At 41.2% G+C, this 16106-nt stretch overlaps 1 protein-coding gene across 4 annotated transcripts in view; it reads right to left on the bottom strand.

Annotated features, from left to right (window-relative positions):
- Positions 1 to 16106, bottom strand: part of LOC141943660 (sodium channel protein type 5 subunit alpha-like) — a 223804-nt gene that overhangs the window by 57860 nt on the left and 149838 nt on the right. For 2 of the 4 annotated variants that reach the window (XM_074869328.1, XM_074869313.1), the window contains exon 17: positions 2161 to 2307. The exons of 1 other annotated variant lie outside the window; for it this stretch is intronic. In XM_074869328.1, the coding sequence (XP_074725429.1) occupies positions 2161 to 2307 (147 nt within the window). The remainder of the gene's footprint in view (positions 1 to 2160; positions 2308 to 16106) is intronic. One more of the 4 variants, XM_074869320.1, reaches the window with a different exon arrangement.

The raw sequence follows: 16106 nt of genomic DNA on the forward strand, positions 1-16106 counted from the left end.
TTATTCAGAACACATTCAATGCTTCCTGTTAGTGACTGAATCACTCAAAGCTCTGCCTTTTGGACATATCAAATCTGTTACTTCCTCCCAGTTGCTGGCTTTATTTGGCTAGTCACAAGTTCTTGAGACATTCATCAAAAAGATGATTAGCATGTCCTTGTGTGCCAGCACAAAGATTACTTCTGAATAGGAGGACTGTAAGTATGTAATGTCCACATAAGATCTGGCCTTCAAAAATAGCATCCTTTGGGCTTTGCTCTTTCATGTTGGCATTTGTAGCCTCATGTGAACTTCCGTTTGATTTCAAGTCATCCCTGGATTATTGCCATATTTCTCCACCTCTTTCTAAGCAGCCACAAATAGAATCAATTACACTCTACTATAGAAAGGTGACATTTGTGTCCCAAGACCCTTTGAAAGTTGAGGGAGGAAATGGGGATTATTTCTTTATCATGATGTTGCTCAATATATCAAGGCTAGAATGTTCCTGATTTGTCATGACATTTTGTTATAGCGCTAAAAAAGGAAAGAGTTTTCCAGCCTCCGTGTTAGGATCACAGGGTTTATATATACCAGAAAGACATTTAAACATGAAGGATACCTAATCCCCTGAGAGAAAAATTCCTGACACAGTCTTCTAATTCATCTTAGTTATAATGCTTCATCTCATTATTTTAAATTCTTTGGTAACTATATATGCACTTTATTCTGAGGCCAGGATATCAAATATTTGAGTCATCTTCTTCCTCTAAAGTTCAAGACCTTTTCTGTCTGAAGATGAAGTTCAATATGCCAAGAAGTATTCTGGCAAGGAGGATTGCTCCTTAAAGAAATGCTTCATGGCTAGAGGATTTCTGGTTACTCTGAGGGGAATTTAGCTCACCTAAGTGTACAACCCATCTAGTTACCCTGGGTTCCCTTTATAGTCAATGGAGAGAAACAGTCACTTTTAGAACATGATTCATCTGACCTAATTTAAATGTTGATTTCAGTTGGAGATGAGACACATTTACCTAACTACATTGGCTCCAGATCCTCATTGACTATAAACGGGCTTTGGATGAGAAGTTCAGATGCAGATGTCTACATTTAGTTCAGTAAATTCCACCCCATATGAATGACAATATGAACCAGCAGGCCTGAAGAAGATGAGTCTGTTTCCTGTTGTCCTGTCAAGATTTCTCCATGGTATTGCTCCTGCTGTGCACAAACTTGCCAGCAGTTTTATAACAGAACTGGGAGAGGTGTGATGTACGTTGAAACTATGTCATCCTTTCCCTTTCATTAATTCAGTTCCCCAAAAACACCACTGGTTCCAATCTCAAGGAGCTACGGAGTTCTCCAAACTCCCAGGACATCACCCAAAATCTCCAGTTGTTGATTTCAGAGAGAGGAATCCATCAGTCTCTAATAATAAAGGTAATGTTATGTCAATAAAATGCTAAATCTGAATGGGAAAAACCCTGAACAAGTCAACAGCTAAGATACAGGGAATTTAAAGCCTGGAGTCACTCAGTGTACAGTACAAATACATGTAATTTTGTTATTCATGTTTATGAGGACAACATAATCCTACAAATTGAAAATAAGCGTCAACATGTACACATCAAGAAACGACAAGCGAGCCGCACTTTGGTCAACATCAATTGAATGATACCAAGCTTTACTATTTAGTCAGTATCTTCATGTCAGCTACTTAAATTGTTGCACCTTTGCTGGGTGTATGTGCTAACAGGAAAAGAAATGGTGATCCGTGACAGATAGTAGATGCCCTCCAGTGAACTCGAGGTACAGATCTGCCAAGTCATCAGATGCCATTCTTAAAGCTACTTTTCGGCAGGAAAACAGACACATATTTGCTCCTAAAATAAGACAGTAATATTATAGATGATTTTGTGGGCTTTTTTCCCCAAGTCTCTTGGAATCCCATCTTAATTTATAATGCACATTTTTCAAGCTTTCCAATTATTTTTATAATAACAAATCATCTCTCTTCTTTACTAAGACTGTAATACCTACTACATACCATTGCTTTCCTACCATTTAATGAGCAAGTTGTATTTTTACAAGCCATAAACCCCACATAAATCAGTGACATGCACTACAGAGGTGGTGCAATGAATTGCATGCAGTATCAGGTAGGAAAGTTGTTTCTGTTACCTCTTTTTGCCCTATTGGAGGTGGTGGCTCAGCCTTCAACTGCTTATCCACGTGCAACTCACTTAACTCTTCACAAATCTCAGAGTTCTGACTCCGGACGCCTGGGCTTTGGCATCGCTGCCCCCTCAGCTGCAGCTGTTTCTCCTGCTGGAAATAATCCTAGATGGGTTTATTTTCTTTTTCTTTGATAGCATGCTTACTTCTTAAGGAAAATACCCCAGCTAGAAGAGAAAATAGCCTGGACTATACTTGTCCGGGGATGACATATTAAGGAAAAAGGCAAGAAACAAGATAACACGAGCTTACACTGTAACTTTTGAACTTTAGCAACTGGATATGTCAAGATATCTGTCTGTAGAAAATGGAAATACAAATAAGTCAACTTTTCTTCTGAGCTGTTGTTGCTGGGGCAGGAGGAAATTCCCTTGCAATCTCCATTTTGAGTCTCGTTTTGAGACACAAGCTTCCTCCAGTGACCTGAGGCACACAGAAAGGTGCTTGCAGTTCAGTCAAATAACTGAGGGGTGTACTCTGAAGTCGTGCAATCAGGCAGTGATAGTGTTACAGCTGGAGAAAGGCATGAGTGGAATACCCAACACTGTGCTACAAGTCTGCTTGAAATAGTGTGGAAAAAAATTCACCCAGAGGAGATAATATACACATTGAAGGGAAGGAAAATGCAGAGTTCACTGGAAGAGATAAAAGGTATCTAAAACTAGATGTGGAAAAACTGCAGGTAAACATGTAAATATGCGGCTCCTGTTCAGCAAAACACTTAAGACTACTTTGCACCCACTCATGTCAACGGGTCTTAACTGTAGGTTGAAAGGAGAGCACAACCTTAAGTACTTCCCTAAAAAGGGATGGACTCTGGAATCACAGCAGTATTTTTTTTTTTCTGCAAACACATCTGACTAGACCTTGCTTGCTAGTATGAGTGATGCCTTTAAATTCAGCCACTTCTTCCTGTGGTGATTTTTATTGCTGCTGCTCTCCAGAAGTACTCCCAGGACTAATGGCAGAGGAGAGCATGTTTGCAGGGTTAGTCCCTACATCGGCGGCCCAGGGTCTCTGCTGGTGTAAATCAGTGTGGCTTTATTGATTCACCTAAGACAGGGATTTCTCTGAAAACTCCATAGCTCATCACAGCACTACCATTGTTCATGCCATTACTAATGCTGCTACTAAAATATTAATAAAACTCTAACTGGTTTCAAAAGCTTGGGCTGAATTGCTTACAGAAGGACTTCCATGCTGAGAAAAAAATTACAAGCATAACAGGATTTCAACAGTAATTATTTAAACCTATTTATCTTTCACTTGTCCACCTTTTTTTTTCCCTCGGCTTGAGTGACATTCGACGTTATTCATGTATTAAGCGAGTTTCCCTTCCCCAGGGAGCCACAGCCTACCTGCCTCAGTTCTAAAGCCACATCACCACAGGAAGTCCCTCAAGAGGTACCAGGAGCAGAAAAACACTTTATTCCAAATATAACTATCTGAAAGAACGGATGACACAAAGGAAGCTGTTGGTTAAGCAAATTGCTCTCCATATAAATACTTTTGGACTGTCAGGTTTGTACCCGTTATTTCAAATGTCGTTCTGTGTTTCTAGCAAATTAATTTAAAATCAAATTACTTGTTTCCTGCTTCAGAGGGCATGTGGTCTAAAATATATTCTAACTTTAATAAATTAAATTATTTGTGTCCAAGCCTGTACCCTCTGAATAAGAATATATTACATACAATTTCTAGGCACAGTGTATCACTGATCTTCACAGGCCAGAGATTGTTCCATAATCACTGAGTTACAGTTCTGTCCCTGTCAAAAAGTAACACTCTTTAAGGCGCATCTTTGGAAATAGTGTAATATTCAGGGGAGAAGCTAATGTGGAAGGCATACTATGCACAACTAAGGCACTCAGTCATGAAAAGTTTTTTTTTTTTTTTTTTAATGCAATGTGCATACAACTTAGTACCAAGTAATCTTAATGGCATGATATTGGTTATAGCACTAAAACAACAGAAACAATTGTTTCATGTTAAAAGTGCAATGCAATCTGAGGTGACATCTCAAGTTCATTTATGCAGAAAGGTTGTGCACTCAGATTCTTTAGAGACTATGCAGTGTATGAGAACAGACTATGTAACTCAGTTGATCTGACAAATACTCAAGTTGTTAAGCAAATTATTGCACTAAGCTAGAGTCAAATGCCAAACTTACACCAATTCTCTATTTGTTAACCCCTCTGTGTGGTAACAAGACTTTGCAACACTTTCCTAGAGGCTAAACTCCAGGAAATGTGGACCCAGCTGCTTCCCAGAAATCACATTTGTACCAAGTATCTGAAGAGTTAATTAAAACTGATGAAATATATCCTGGCAAATTGTCCAATGGGGACAACATGCACATGTGTTCGGACAATGATTTGCTTCACCATGTGTTTTCAGACTTGTCCTGCAAATTTGTAAGGTGGGATCAAATATCTAAGAGGAATAGACTCTTCAAAAGAATGTGATTGTATAGACTGATCCCAAAAGGAGTGTTAGGGAATCAACCGAGTTTTTGCAAGCAACTGATGGCAGCCCTGGTAAGCCATGCTCATGGGCTGCAAGTCTCATTTCCAGCACACAGCACCTGAAAATCAGTACAGACCTGTCTGGGGAAAGGTGCCTTTGGTTTATGTTGTTTAACTTTGGACTGTTTGCTTTTGTTCTGATTCCAGATGATTTGTTCTTCTGGCAGCGATGGCAGCAGGTTTATCTCCTGTAAAGCTCCCCACCGTGGGTGGTTTATGTAATTTGTTTTTAATTTTTGTATCAAGTGCCATGTTGCCAAGGCAATACACATTATGTTAATATTTATTGATTCAGTTGTTTTCATAATTTATGAAGTAAAACCATTCAGCAATACAAAAACTTTGTGCATGCAAACAGAGGGTTGGGAGCCCAGGACAGACCTCAGCTCCTTCACAGCATAAACTAAAATTTGCTCACCTCTGCTGTGATCTGGGCCCTAAAAACAGGTGATCTGCCAACACCATACCAGCAATTAGCACGTGGAGGAGGATGGGTCTAGTTGTCTCCTTGCATGCTACAGGCCAGTTGTAGCACCAGAAAAACAGCAACCAGATTGAAAATAGAGCATAATTTGGGTGACATCTCAAGTGTGTTTGTGCACAGACCCACATACTTGTTTGCTGACACAAATAAATACAAAGGCTCCACACTGTGTTCTGCCTCTGAAAAGCACAGATTGGCTAATTGTTTCAGGCTCAAATGGGGATTAGTGCAAATGCCGGTCCTTTGGAAAGAGGACTTGCTGTTGGCAAAACAAGACAAATACCTGTCATCAGCATAGATTCACTTTATTCCTTCCCCATGGAAATACCATTTTTTCCATCCTGTGCAAATAAATTTAGAAAGAGGATCCCAGGACCTGCCTTTCAAATGGTGATCAGTTCAGATGGGTTCTCCTGATGCTTCACTCACTCCCTAGATCATGACCCTGGCTTGTAACATTTGTTCCCTGATTCCTTGGGCATGGCTGTTGTGGGAGAGAAGATGTGCAAAGCCTTTGATAGCAGGAAACTTCCTCTCCCAAGCAGGTAGGGAGGCAAGAAGTCAGAATTGGCTCTGGAGCCCTTCCCCCTTGCAACTGTCACTTCAGAGACAGCAAGCAAGAATGAAGAATGGTGGCAGGATAAAGTCAATTTAAGTTATTTTATGAGGTGGACAGGGTATCTCCTGTCTCTGGTGAGACAGTGCAGATGCAAACTGCCCTTTACTCAGTCCACAATGAAATGGGAAGCTTCAACCCTATGTATCTTCTCTACTCCCCACCAGACTCATGAATCCCTCTGTCTCTTTGAAGACCAGTTTTGAGACACTAGTCCCTTTCAGGGATGTCCAGGTTCTGTGGTCACTTTCCATGAACGAGCTGATCAGGTAGGTCATTTCCAGGTGTAGACTCAGAGCAGTGGAGGCTTGTCCTGGTCCCCCACACACAAGTCTGCACACACTTGGTCATACAGGTGGGACTCTGCTTTACCAGGGGAAACTGCCCATCAGAGGAAGCAGAAGCAGCAGCCAAGGATACTGGCAACAAAATTATCTCTGCATTAGTCATTCATAGATGACTGACACCTTGAAATGGAGCCTTCTGGAGAAATGCAGCTCAATAGAGCAGCAATTAGTACTTTAATAGATGACAACATATTTTAACCTGCAAAGTTCCCTATAGCTAGTTTTCGGATATGAAAACCATCATAGGAGTTTGAGGAGCTTTTCATGTATAGTAAACCCAGTTCAGCAATGTGACACACATAGTTAAGAGATGACTGTTTACTCTGTAAAGTAATTGTTGATGTTTGTGTTCCTCCTTGCAGACAGCTATGGATTTCATAAAATTACCGTGCCTGGTAGCAATTGGCATCCTTTCTCAGCAACAGTTTGTGTCTAGTATCTGGCACCCTTCCTCTGCAAAGAAGCCAAGAAGTAAATGATCATGAAAATTGAACTGTTTATACCCTACCTCTGCATAAGTGGAGAAGCAAGCAGATTGCAATGCTGCTGAAATACGGCAAGCTTGCATTACTGGCTGGGTGGCACCTGTTTCGTGTGTAAAGTAAACAGGAGACTACAGTCTGCCGAGCTGTCGGGCTTACAACTCTCAGATATGCTGAATTCAGTCTTTCTGAAAAGCCTTGAAGAAACTGAGCTAAAATGGGAGAGAAATAAATAACCACAATCCAGGGAAACAAATTGTGTCTTCTTATTACCAGAACAGATCATTTATGATCTTGGTTCTTCTCTTTCACAAATAAATGCAAATCCTTGTAGCACCAATAAAATCAGTGGATTTATCTTTCTGCACTTTGGCAGGAGAAGAAAAATCACCAAATACATCAGGAAAATCCCCTTGCTTCCTTAATACGAGAAGGGGAAGATTAATATCACTTATTCTTCTAGGAATAAAAGAGGACTGGTGTGCAGCTGTCAATTTTAAGTGTGCACATTTAAGAATCTCTCTAACCTGCTTTGAAGAATTGTTTCTGTAAAGCAGAGTTACTACTACTCTGTTTAATGAGAAATCAGAGGAAAACCTGCAGCAGGACCACACCACAAGGCTAGGATTATAGCTAAGACAGAGAGAGGACTTGTGCTACACTACATTCCTTTACAAGTGCATTTTATTAGCAGACTACAGCATTTGCAATACTGATGTAAAGCATGTGAAGTCCTGGCTTCAGGTTGCAACACAGGTACATAATTTAAGACCTTCAAATTCCTCATAGAGGGTATGAAAACAGGAAATAAAAAGTCTAAACCTGATGTCGTAGTTTGAGCTTAGAGAGCAACTGAGCACCACATAGCTGTTCATTCCCCCTTCTCCCCAGCGCTGGGAAGGAAAAAATAAAACAGAAGACCCAGGAAATGGAGATAAGGACAGAGAGGAATGAGCTCATCCATTATGGCACAGGCAAAAGACAGACTCATTAGGGGAAGAAAAAAAAAGAACATAAAATTTAATACAGACACCACCAACAACAACACGTAACAGACAGAGTAGGACTATGAGAAGTGTTAGCACATCTGGACAACACCTTTCCCCACCCCTCCCTTCTTTCCAGGCTCAGCTTTGCTCCTGATATCTCTACCTCCTCCCTGCAGCGGCACACGGGGCAGGGAATGAGGGGTGTGGTCAGTCCCACCGCTGCTTCCACCTCGGGGCAGGGAACTTCTGGCATTCCCCCCCTGTTCCAGCATAGTCCCCCTCTCACAGGAGACAGTCCCACACAAACCAGTTCTGACATGAGTCACTTCCACAGGCATGTGAGTCACCCCACATGTTGCAATCCTCCCAGTGCTGAATTACAACAGCAGGGCCTTCTTCCCGCAGGGTCCCAGCCTTCTTGGGACTCAGGGCTGCAAATCGGTATCTGCTCCACCAGTGACCTCCATGGGTGGCAGGGTGAGTGGCCCTGCTATCTCACCCTGGGATACAGGGGAGTCTCTGCTCCAGCACACCTCGACGCCTTCTCCTTTCTTCCGCTGATCTTGGTGTTCACACAGACGTTCTCCTCGCAACTTCTTCTCACAACTCCACCCACTCCTCCCAGGTTCCCCTTCTTAAATACATTATTACAGAAGCGCAACTAACTGGCCTGACCTTGGTGCAAAAGTGGGTCCGACTTGGAGTCGAGGGAGCTTTGAGAAGCTTCACACAGGGGGCCACCACTGTATCTCCCTTCCCTGCTTGAAAACACCCCCACCACTCACTCAAACCAGAACATTCGATTATTTGAGACTGGTCATCCCCACTCTCCATCCTATGCTACCTGGTCCATCAGTCCACTTCAGCAGAAACAACCAGACATTAGGTTAGTTTAGTAGATTGATTTTTGTTCATTTTTTCAGCCCTTATCTACCTCTCTCAGTCTTTTCACTTGCCATTCATCTATGCAAAAGCCAGCAACAGTCTGGGGCAAAGGGACTAGTAAAACATCAGAATTAGAATGTGCTGCTCATATTTGCCACGTGAATCCATCTGGGTTTTTTTTTTTTTTTTCTTGATGACCCAGCCTTTATAAGGGTCCCATTTATTAAAACCCAAATCACTAACACATGCATGCAGAAGAGCAACATGGGCAAAACAGGTTAAACACAATAGACTCCAAGTTCAGAAACAGCATAGACCTGTTGCCCAGCTTCTGTGTAGGTGAAATTATGCCCCCAACTTGGATGTCCACAGGCCCCAAGGGAGTCTCCAAGTCTGCTGTCACCTGTCAGAGTTAAGGCCATTAATGTTTGAAGTTACACCTATGTAGCTCAACACAGAACTTGTCCTCCTGGTGGACTTAAGAAACATATTTTTCCCCCCAGAAAGTCATGAGGTATTCGGAAGAAAACCGTAGTATTTGTTCTAAAAAAATAATGTACCTGTGAGTACTTAGCTGGATAAAAATACCAGAATCTGGCCCTTAAAATTCAGAATGGCTAAGGCTAAGTCTGGCCAGAAAATGCAGCTGCTCATCAAAGGATGTTAACAGCAAAAACTCCCCTGGAACCAGACTGCGCTGGGATTTTTTTTCATTTTGAATAAAGGTGAACTAAAACTTGCCAGACAAACAACATCACAGCCACTAACTGCTGGTCTCTGCACAATCACTGGATGCTTTGCCAAACATCATCCCTCAAGGAGAGAAACATCAGTTTAGCAGTGCTCCTTCTCTGATTAATCCAGAACATTTTAAGCATTTGAACTCTGGCCATGGAGGAGCAAGGCACGTTATTTCTAATGGCTTCTGCCTTGCTGGCCTAAGATCTTTTCCCACACTGGGCAACACACTGCCCATAATAAAACATAGATTCATTATTCCAAGGTTGACTCTTAAAATTAGTCTAAGTGGGAGAACTTGGCAAAAAGATGGACTGCCAAAGTTAATTTAGCCTGTTATCAATTCAATAGGCTTAAATAGGCAGTGAAAGTGTTTCATAAGTGTTCATTGTTCAGAGTTCAAGCTAATACCTTCTGCTAAATTGCGTTTTGAAGTTTAATCACACTCTACTTTTTATGTTTCTTTTGGTAATTGGGATCTCTCCACAGTATAATATGAAGAACTCAGACTAATGGGCTCCTCTGATGGAAGTTTAAATTTTGGAAGTTTGCCTCAAAATGCAGTGAGTGAGAGTGCCTGAAATAACCTGCAACCTTTCACCCAAACAAGCCATTAATATTTAGATCATTAAGGAAGTCTTATATTATTTCTGGCAATAGCAACAAATAACCATTATTTTAAATTATGTTATTTTGGACCACAATTAATGGGAGTAATTTCAAGCCCCTGACACATGCATGCACTGTCTCACTTGGCACAGGAGCTGTTGGGGAACTGGCTGCTGTTCTTTTTGTCCAAAATGTTGTATGTCGGCATTTTCTTTATCAAAGGGAGAAACAGTGAGAAATGCTCATTTCTGGGCAGCATTTTGCTCCAGGGAGGGATATGGATACTGGGAAATCGCACCCAGTAGACTGTGACTGACACGTAGTCCACAGTCTGGGCACTTGTCCAAATGTATGTTGTCAAGTCCGCTACGCCTGATATCGCCTCTTTCAATGCCAGGCTTTTTTATTTTTTTCTCTCCTCTCTTTCTCTCCTCCATCAGCTCCCTGTGTTTCCTGCACCTTAGGCGTTATGCTGTGGACAGATACATTTCCCTGCCACCGCATACTGAATAAGTACCCTAAAACCTTTATTCGTAGTGTGACTGCTCTAATCACATCAGCAGAGATCTGACATAGACTCATCTTCTTCTGCCCCATCGTCCTGAAACAAAATAAACACAAATGTCTTTCTATATGTAAAGCAAAGATGAGGACATAGGTGCCTTAAATCTGCTGCTGTGATTTACAGTCCTTTTTCTTTTTCTAATGGCCTTGCTGCTATTCTTCTGAAGAATATAAATACAGAAATGTTGTATTTTATTGCTAAAAATAATTAGCAAGTAATTGAGTTCTATGCAGTTTTCAGGAAAGGCAAAGCAAAACATACAGTTTAAAAAGCGAAAGTCCAGGTAAACTGTGTGTGTAATAATAATGAAAAAACCCTGCTATCTTACTTAATGATCAGAAAAATATTGACCCAAATAAAGATGACAAGAAGAATGCTGTAAGATTTATTGCATGCTGCATGCATGTATACACGTGAGCTCATTCTCCTGTCAGTAAGAACTGGGGAGTTACCAACAGAATTCACAGGTATTTTATCCAGTTGCACTAAACGTGAACGTGACCCACAGTCTGGAACTGAAAACAGATGGAATATAAATATTGTTTGAAAGGGCATTATGGTTCCTGACAACAAAGTATATTTCCTGCAGTAAAAGGCTGAAATTAATGTACCCTGTCAAATAAACACGACTTCATTGTATCTCTGATTTATGGATGTTAGAATTATTAGGAGCATAAGACATTGTCACAAACAATTTTATATCAAAATCTTTATGCACTGGCATTTTTATAGCAATTTTCAATAATTTCAACTACACTTATGTCAACCTGGAATAATTCTATTGACTTTTACAGAGTCACTTCAGGTTTAGGAACAGGTCTGTAATGCACAGAAATTGGACAGTAAAATTTCCACTGTATACAAAGGAAACAGATGTGGGTCCAGATGCAGATGGTGAACTCGCTGTTACCTGAGACATTTCATTCTTTTTCTGTCTTACAAATCATGTATCACAGCTAAAATAAACTTACAGGCTCTGTGCAGAAATCAGTGGTTGAAGTCTTTGACTCAGTATTATGAGAAAGCTAAACCATGTTGATCCTAATGGTCCTCTCTGACCTCAAAATTATGAACCGCTTACTGATAGAAAGATGAAAAAAAGGCCATCAGAAACAGATTCACCTCGTTAAATGAAATAAAATGAGTCAGTAATTCTGAACTATAGATGGGGAAGAAGAGAATAAAAGCTTGGGGTTTTAATCCAGTTCAGGGCAATATAGAAGCTGCATCATTGAATAGTGACTGTGGTGGCAGCCAGCTCTATCGTTGATGTGTACAGAGGCAGTTACTCATCTAAAGTCTGGAAACCTGGGAGATGTGTTTGGTGGAGCCCAGACAAGGGTATACACGAGGGAGAACTGCCAATCAAGAAAGAATTGTGAATATGATTGAGAAAGCAAGGCATGCTCTGAATACTCATTCAGTGTGCAAAATCCAGGCAAGGTACACTCCTGGGTCTTCTGTGCAAACCAAGACCCAAACCTCTTGAAAATCACAGCAGAGGCGCTGCTCTGCCTTGGAGGGGTCTAGGAAAAGCACACCGAGAAGCACATCTGTGCAGGTGGGAAACTGGGAAAGCCCGAGAGACAATGAAAGACACTGTCTCCTTCCCGCAGGCAGCACTCCCTATCAGGTCATGGAAAGGTGAGCCCTAGAAGGCACAGCAACAACTATTTGCTATGTAAGGATTTCCGCAGCCAGGAGTGAGCCTCAGGCAAGAGGATGGGCCAGCCCTCCGCCTGCTTTGCAGTCTCAGGATTGCACGAATTAGCTATGGCGGGAGCTGGGACCTGGTCGTTGTGCACTGAAAGGCAGCTCCCACGGCATGCACGCCTGCTGTCAAGGAAAGGGTAAGAAGCTGCAAAGTGCTCCGTCCCGGCAGCAGGCAGCCAGCACTTTCCATATGACCCAATTAGCCACTCCGTCGGAACAAATCAATAATGGCATTTTCTGAAGACAAGCAGGCAAGTGCTGCTGGCTCAGCACTCTGCTGCATGTGAAAATACAAAGGTGTTATCCCTGCCGGAAAGCAGCAGCCGTGCCTGGCTTTGCCACAGCAGAGGGGATGAATGTGAGATGTGGCTAAGAACCACTAGCCACCACAGTGTGGATTTTCTTCTCAATGGCATGCCACAGACAGATCAAGTTGAGGGCAGTAGTTTGAGTAAGGCAGCACATGCAGTAATTAAATTTAAGAGAGAGAAGAAAGCAGTAACAGCCCTGGTGGGCTGACTCAAACAACAAGGAGAGGGTAGAGCCATTTTCTTCATTCGTACTAATAAATTGTGCTGACTGTAGGAACTCATCAATGCAGAAAAGGATCCAGGTAGCACGCAGAAAGACCTGGACATCACTGAGGTCTGGGGTAATAGAAACAAGACAGAGTTCAACAGTGTAAGTGCAGGACACTGTACTTTGGAGACTGAATCAGGACACTCAGTGTTACTCATCTGGAACCTCTTCTTAGTCCATTAATCACAGGATTCCTCTGAATCACAAAGTGATGTCACTGTGAAAAAGGAACACACTGTTCTGGGTAACAGCTGTGGGCACCTTGGAGGTTAAGCAATACTAAAGTAGGAATTCTGAAGGTTTAAGCTTTGGATTTATATATCTAATGTAAATGGTACAAACCCCTCTGAGGTCTGAAACATTCAATGTAGTTAAATTGCAGGTAAGTTCTGGTAGAATCCACTGTGTCAACTGGACTGGACTGTGCACACCAAATTGTCCTATCACCTTACTGTCCCCATAATATGGTTCTTCATATTCAGTCTTCAGGAGACTGAAAGCTGGTGTCACATGTGAAAAGATGGTCTTTATAAGCAGTTACAAGACACTCTACAGAGGTTCAAGAAAATAATTTCCATATTTTAATCATCTAGGAAACCAAAATGAAAACCCAAAAGAAACTTGAGGAGATGCAGCCAACATGTTACTGTGGTTGCTGCTGAGCTTTTGGGAGCTGTTTTCCTGCTAGGACAACCCATTATACATGTTAAATTATACATCTCAAAGGCAGAGGAAAAATGGAAGACAGTTATTCTTGTTCTCATTACGAGGCTAAACTTATCAAATCCTGAAGAAATCTTGTGGACTGACGGGGAGAGACTTCCCCAGCACTGTGAGCAGGGAGAGGGAAGTTAGATAAAGACATAAGCTAAAATGTTTCAGTGACCAGCATCAACACAGGTTTCACACAATAATGACAAATTAATTAAGTTCAAGGCAGTCCTTTCTCAGCCTCACTCCTCTTCTGCCAGATTCTTGCAGCTGTGCTGACTTTTATTGTTCAGCTTTTCTTTCTGATCCTTTCACCATATATGTGGGCTCCAGGCATGTGTCTCCTGGCTCTCCAAGCTGGCAAAGCATCTCACTTGCATCTCAGTAATCAAAGAAGATTTAGAAGTTATCAGGTGGGCTCGCTCCCTCTCAATGACAGTGCCACAAATTGGTAGCTTTCAGGAAGACGGCTGCTGCCAGTGTAAGCTTTGATAATAGAAATGGCAGCTGAAATTTAAACTTAGACATTTCTATTACTCAGAGGAAAATGTGCAGTCACAGAAGGGTTTCTCATCATCTGAAATTTCAAACTGGTCTGTGTAACACTGTGGGGCCCATTTCTCATAGCCACAACGGCTTAGAGTAGTTTTCTGACTTTCTGGGAAGAGTCCGGCATTGGTACAGGAGCTGTAAACTGAGCTGATCATCACCCTAAAATACCCAATTGGGATCAACAACTATGCCTGAGACCAGCCTTCCCTTAGCCTCTCCATCATGACGGATGAGTCTGGACTGATATGAGCATATGGTGAATAGAATATGGTCCAGGATCTTCAACTGACAGAGAAAGTGCAAAGGATGTGTAAGGATTATTTAGATTTACCTAGCCATGCACTTGAGAGGCATATGTACATATACTCCCTTTTTATGCATCTCCTTTTACCTCCTCTTCCATGCTATTGCACCAAAATCTACATGCATGAGGAGAAAAGCAGGTTCTGGGAATGTTGCCAAAGGGCTGCTAAATTCCAGGTCAACCAACAACTTTAAATGCGAGCAGGGTATATTGCCTTCTCCTGAGAAGTAAATATGCATACACATTCTCTTTGTACATACTAAAATATTTAAATATGTAAAAATACAGATTATAATTAAGAGAAAGTTAGAATAGATTTGAATGTTTAGCATACTCATGGTAGTTCTTGTTTTGTTTCTGTATGATGGCCTCCACACAAAAAGATACTTCACCATAATTATGCCCTTTTAGTGCAATCATGTAAATTTTGCTCTTGTTTACATTTTTCTTCCTTTATGAGCTCTGCCATGGTTATCATGGCTATCCTGGAGGCAAGGAGGTAAAGACCCGCATGGAGGTTGGGCTTGCAGGATTAAAGTTTCTGTGAGTGAGTGAGAAGTTTATTCCCCAGAGTCCCACAGGGATGCCCTTGATACAAAGGTTATCATGCTGTAATGCCCACAACTCTATATCCAGGGAACTGGGATTTCATAATGATCTCCAGGTGCAATAATTTCTTCTGCAGTAACCCATGTGTTGATCAAGAGTTTTTTTTGTGGGTCCATATCTTATGTCTTCGGAATGAGCACGATTAAAACTTACAGATCTTTGAATAATTTGGGATCTGCTTTCTCATGGCTCTGCTCCTTACAGAGACATTTACAGCTGTGCAAATTTATTATGGTTTTATAGAAAAGAAAATGCAAAGCTCATCACACAATTATAATTTCTCCTGTTGAGCTTCTTCTTATTTTTGTTTTTTTATTATGCCAATGTATTTTGAGTCTTTGACTTGGAACCCCCTTGCATGTACACATTTTCCTCTCTAGAAATTTGATAAAATTGTTTGCTGGATATATGAACTCACTTCTTGTTTGGACCTTTCCAGCAGTAGACCCCGCAGGCCTGCAGACAAAGGTTGAAAAGCATTGATCAGGGCTATACACAGGGGAGCAGCAGTGACCTGCAGCAGCTGTTTGTTAAACCGTGGAAAATACTAGTGACAAAGCTAATTAATATATTTCTCAACTCCATGCCTCCTATTTAATACACATGCTAGCAGTGAACTGTATTATTTCACTGTAATCCAAATATCTTGTGGCAATGTGACAATGTTATTCTAATGTTTATCGAAAATTTCATGAAAAGAGATAGTGTGAAAACAGTATTTTGGTTTGCTTCTCCTACTGGGTTTTGTTTCCTCCTGTTTTGTTTCACTCTGAATCCTTGATGTTTATATTACATAAGATAATGTTTCAATATTATCAAAACAATTTGAAGAAGTTTTCTTAATATTTTCAAATCAAATTTTTTTCATAATGTTCCATTTCACTAAAATGCCTATTTTTCTACATCAGTTCTCTCCCTCATGACTCTAATAGATCTCACTAAAGGTCTAATTCAACATTTAGTTGCTGTAGAGCTTAAAATGGATGGCTACCTGTTCTGTCTACTACTACACACACCAGCACCTACATGGACACATTGTACAGCTAAATAGAAATCCACATTTCTATACTTTTAAGGTACAGTAAGACGTAAAAATCCCAAAGCCTCCATGCTCTATGCAGCAGTGTAGCTTGCAATTGTGAACACTTCTATTTATCTTGAGGAAGGTAGAATAGAGTATTGCA

The sequence above is a fragment of the Strix uralensis genome, chromosome 1 (genome assembly GCF_047716275.1).
Source record: "Strix uralensis isolate ZFMK-TIS-50842 chromosome 1, bStrUra1, whole genome shotgun sequence".
NCBI lineage: Eukaryota > Metazoa > Chordata > Aves > Strigiformes > Strigidae > Strix > Strix uralensis.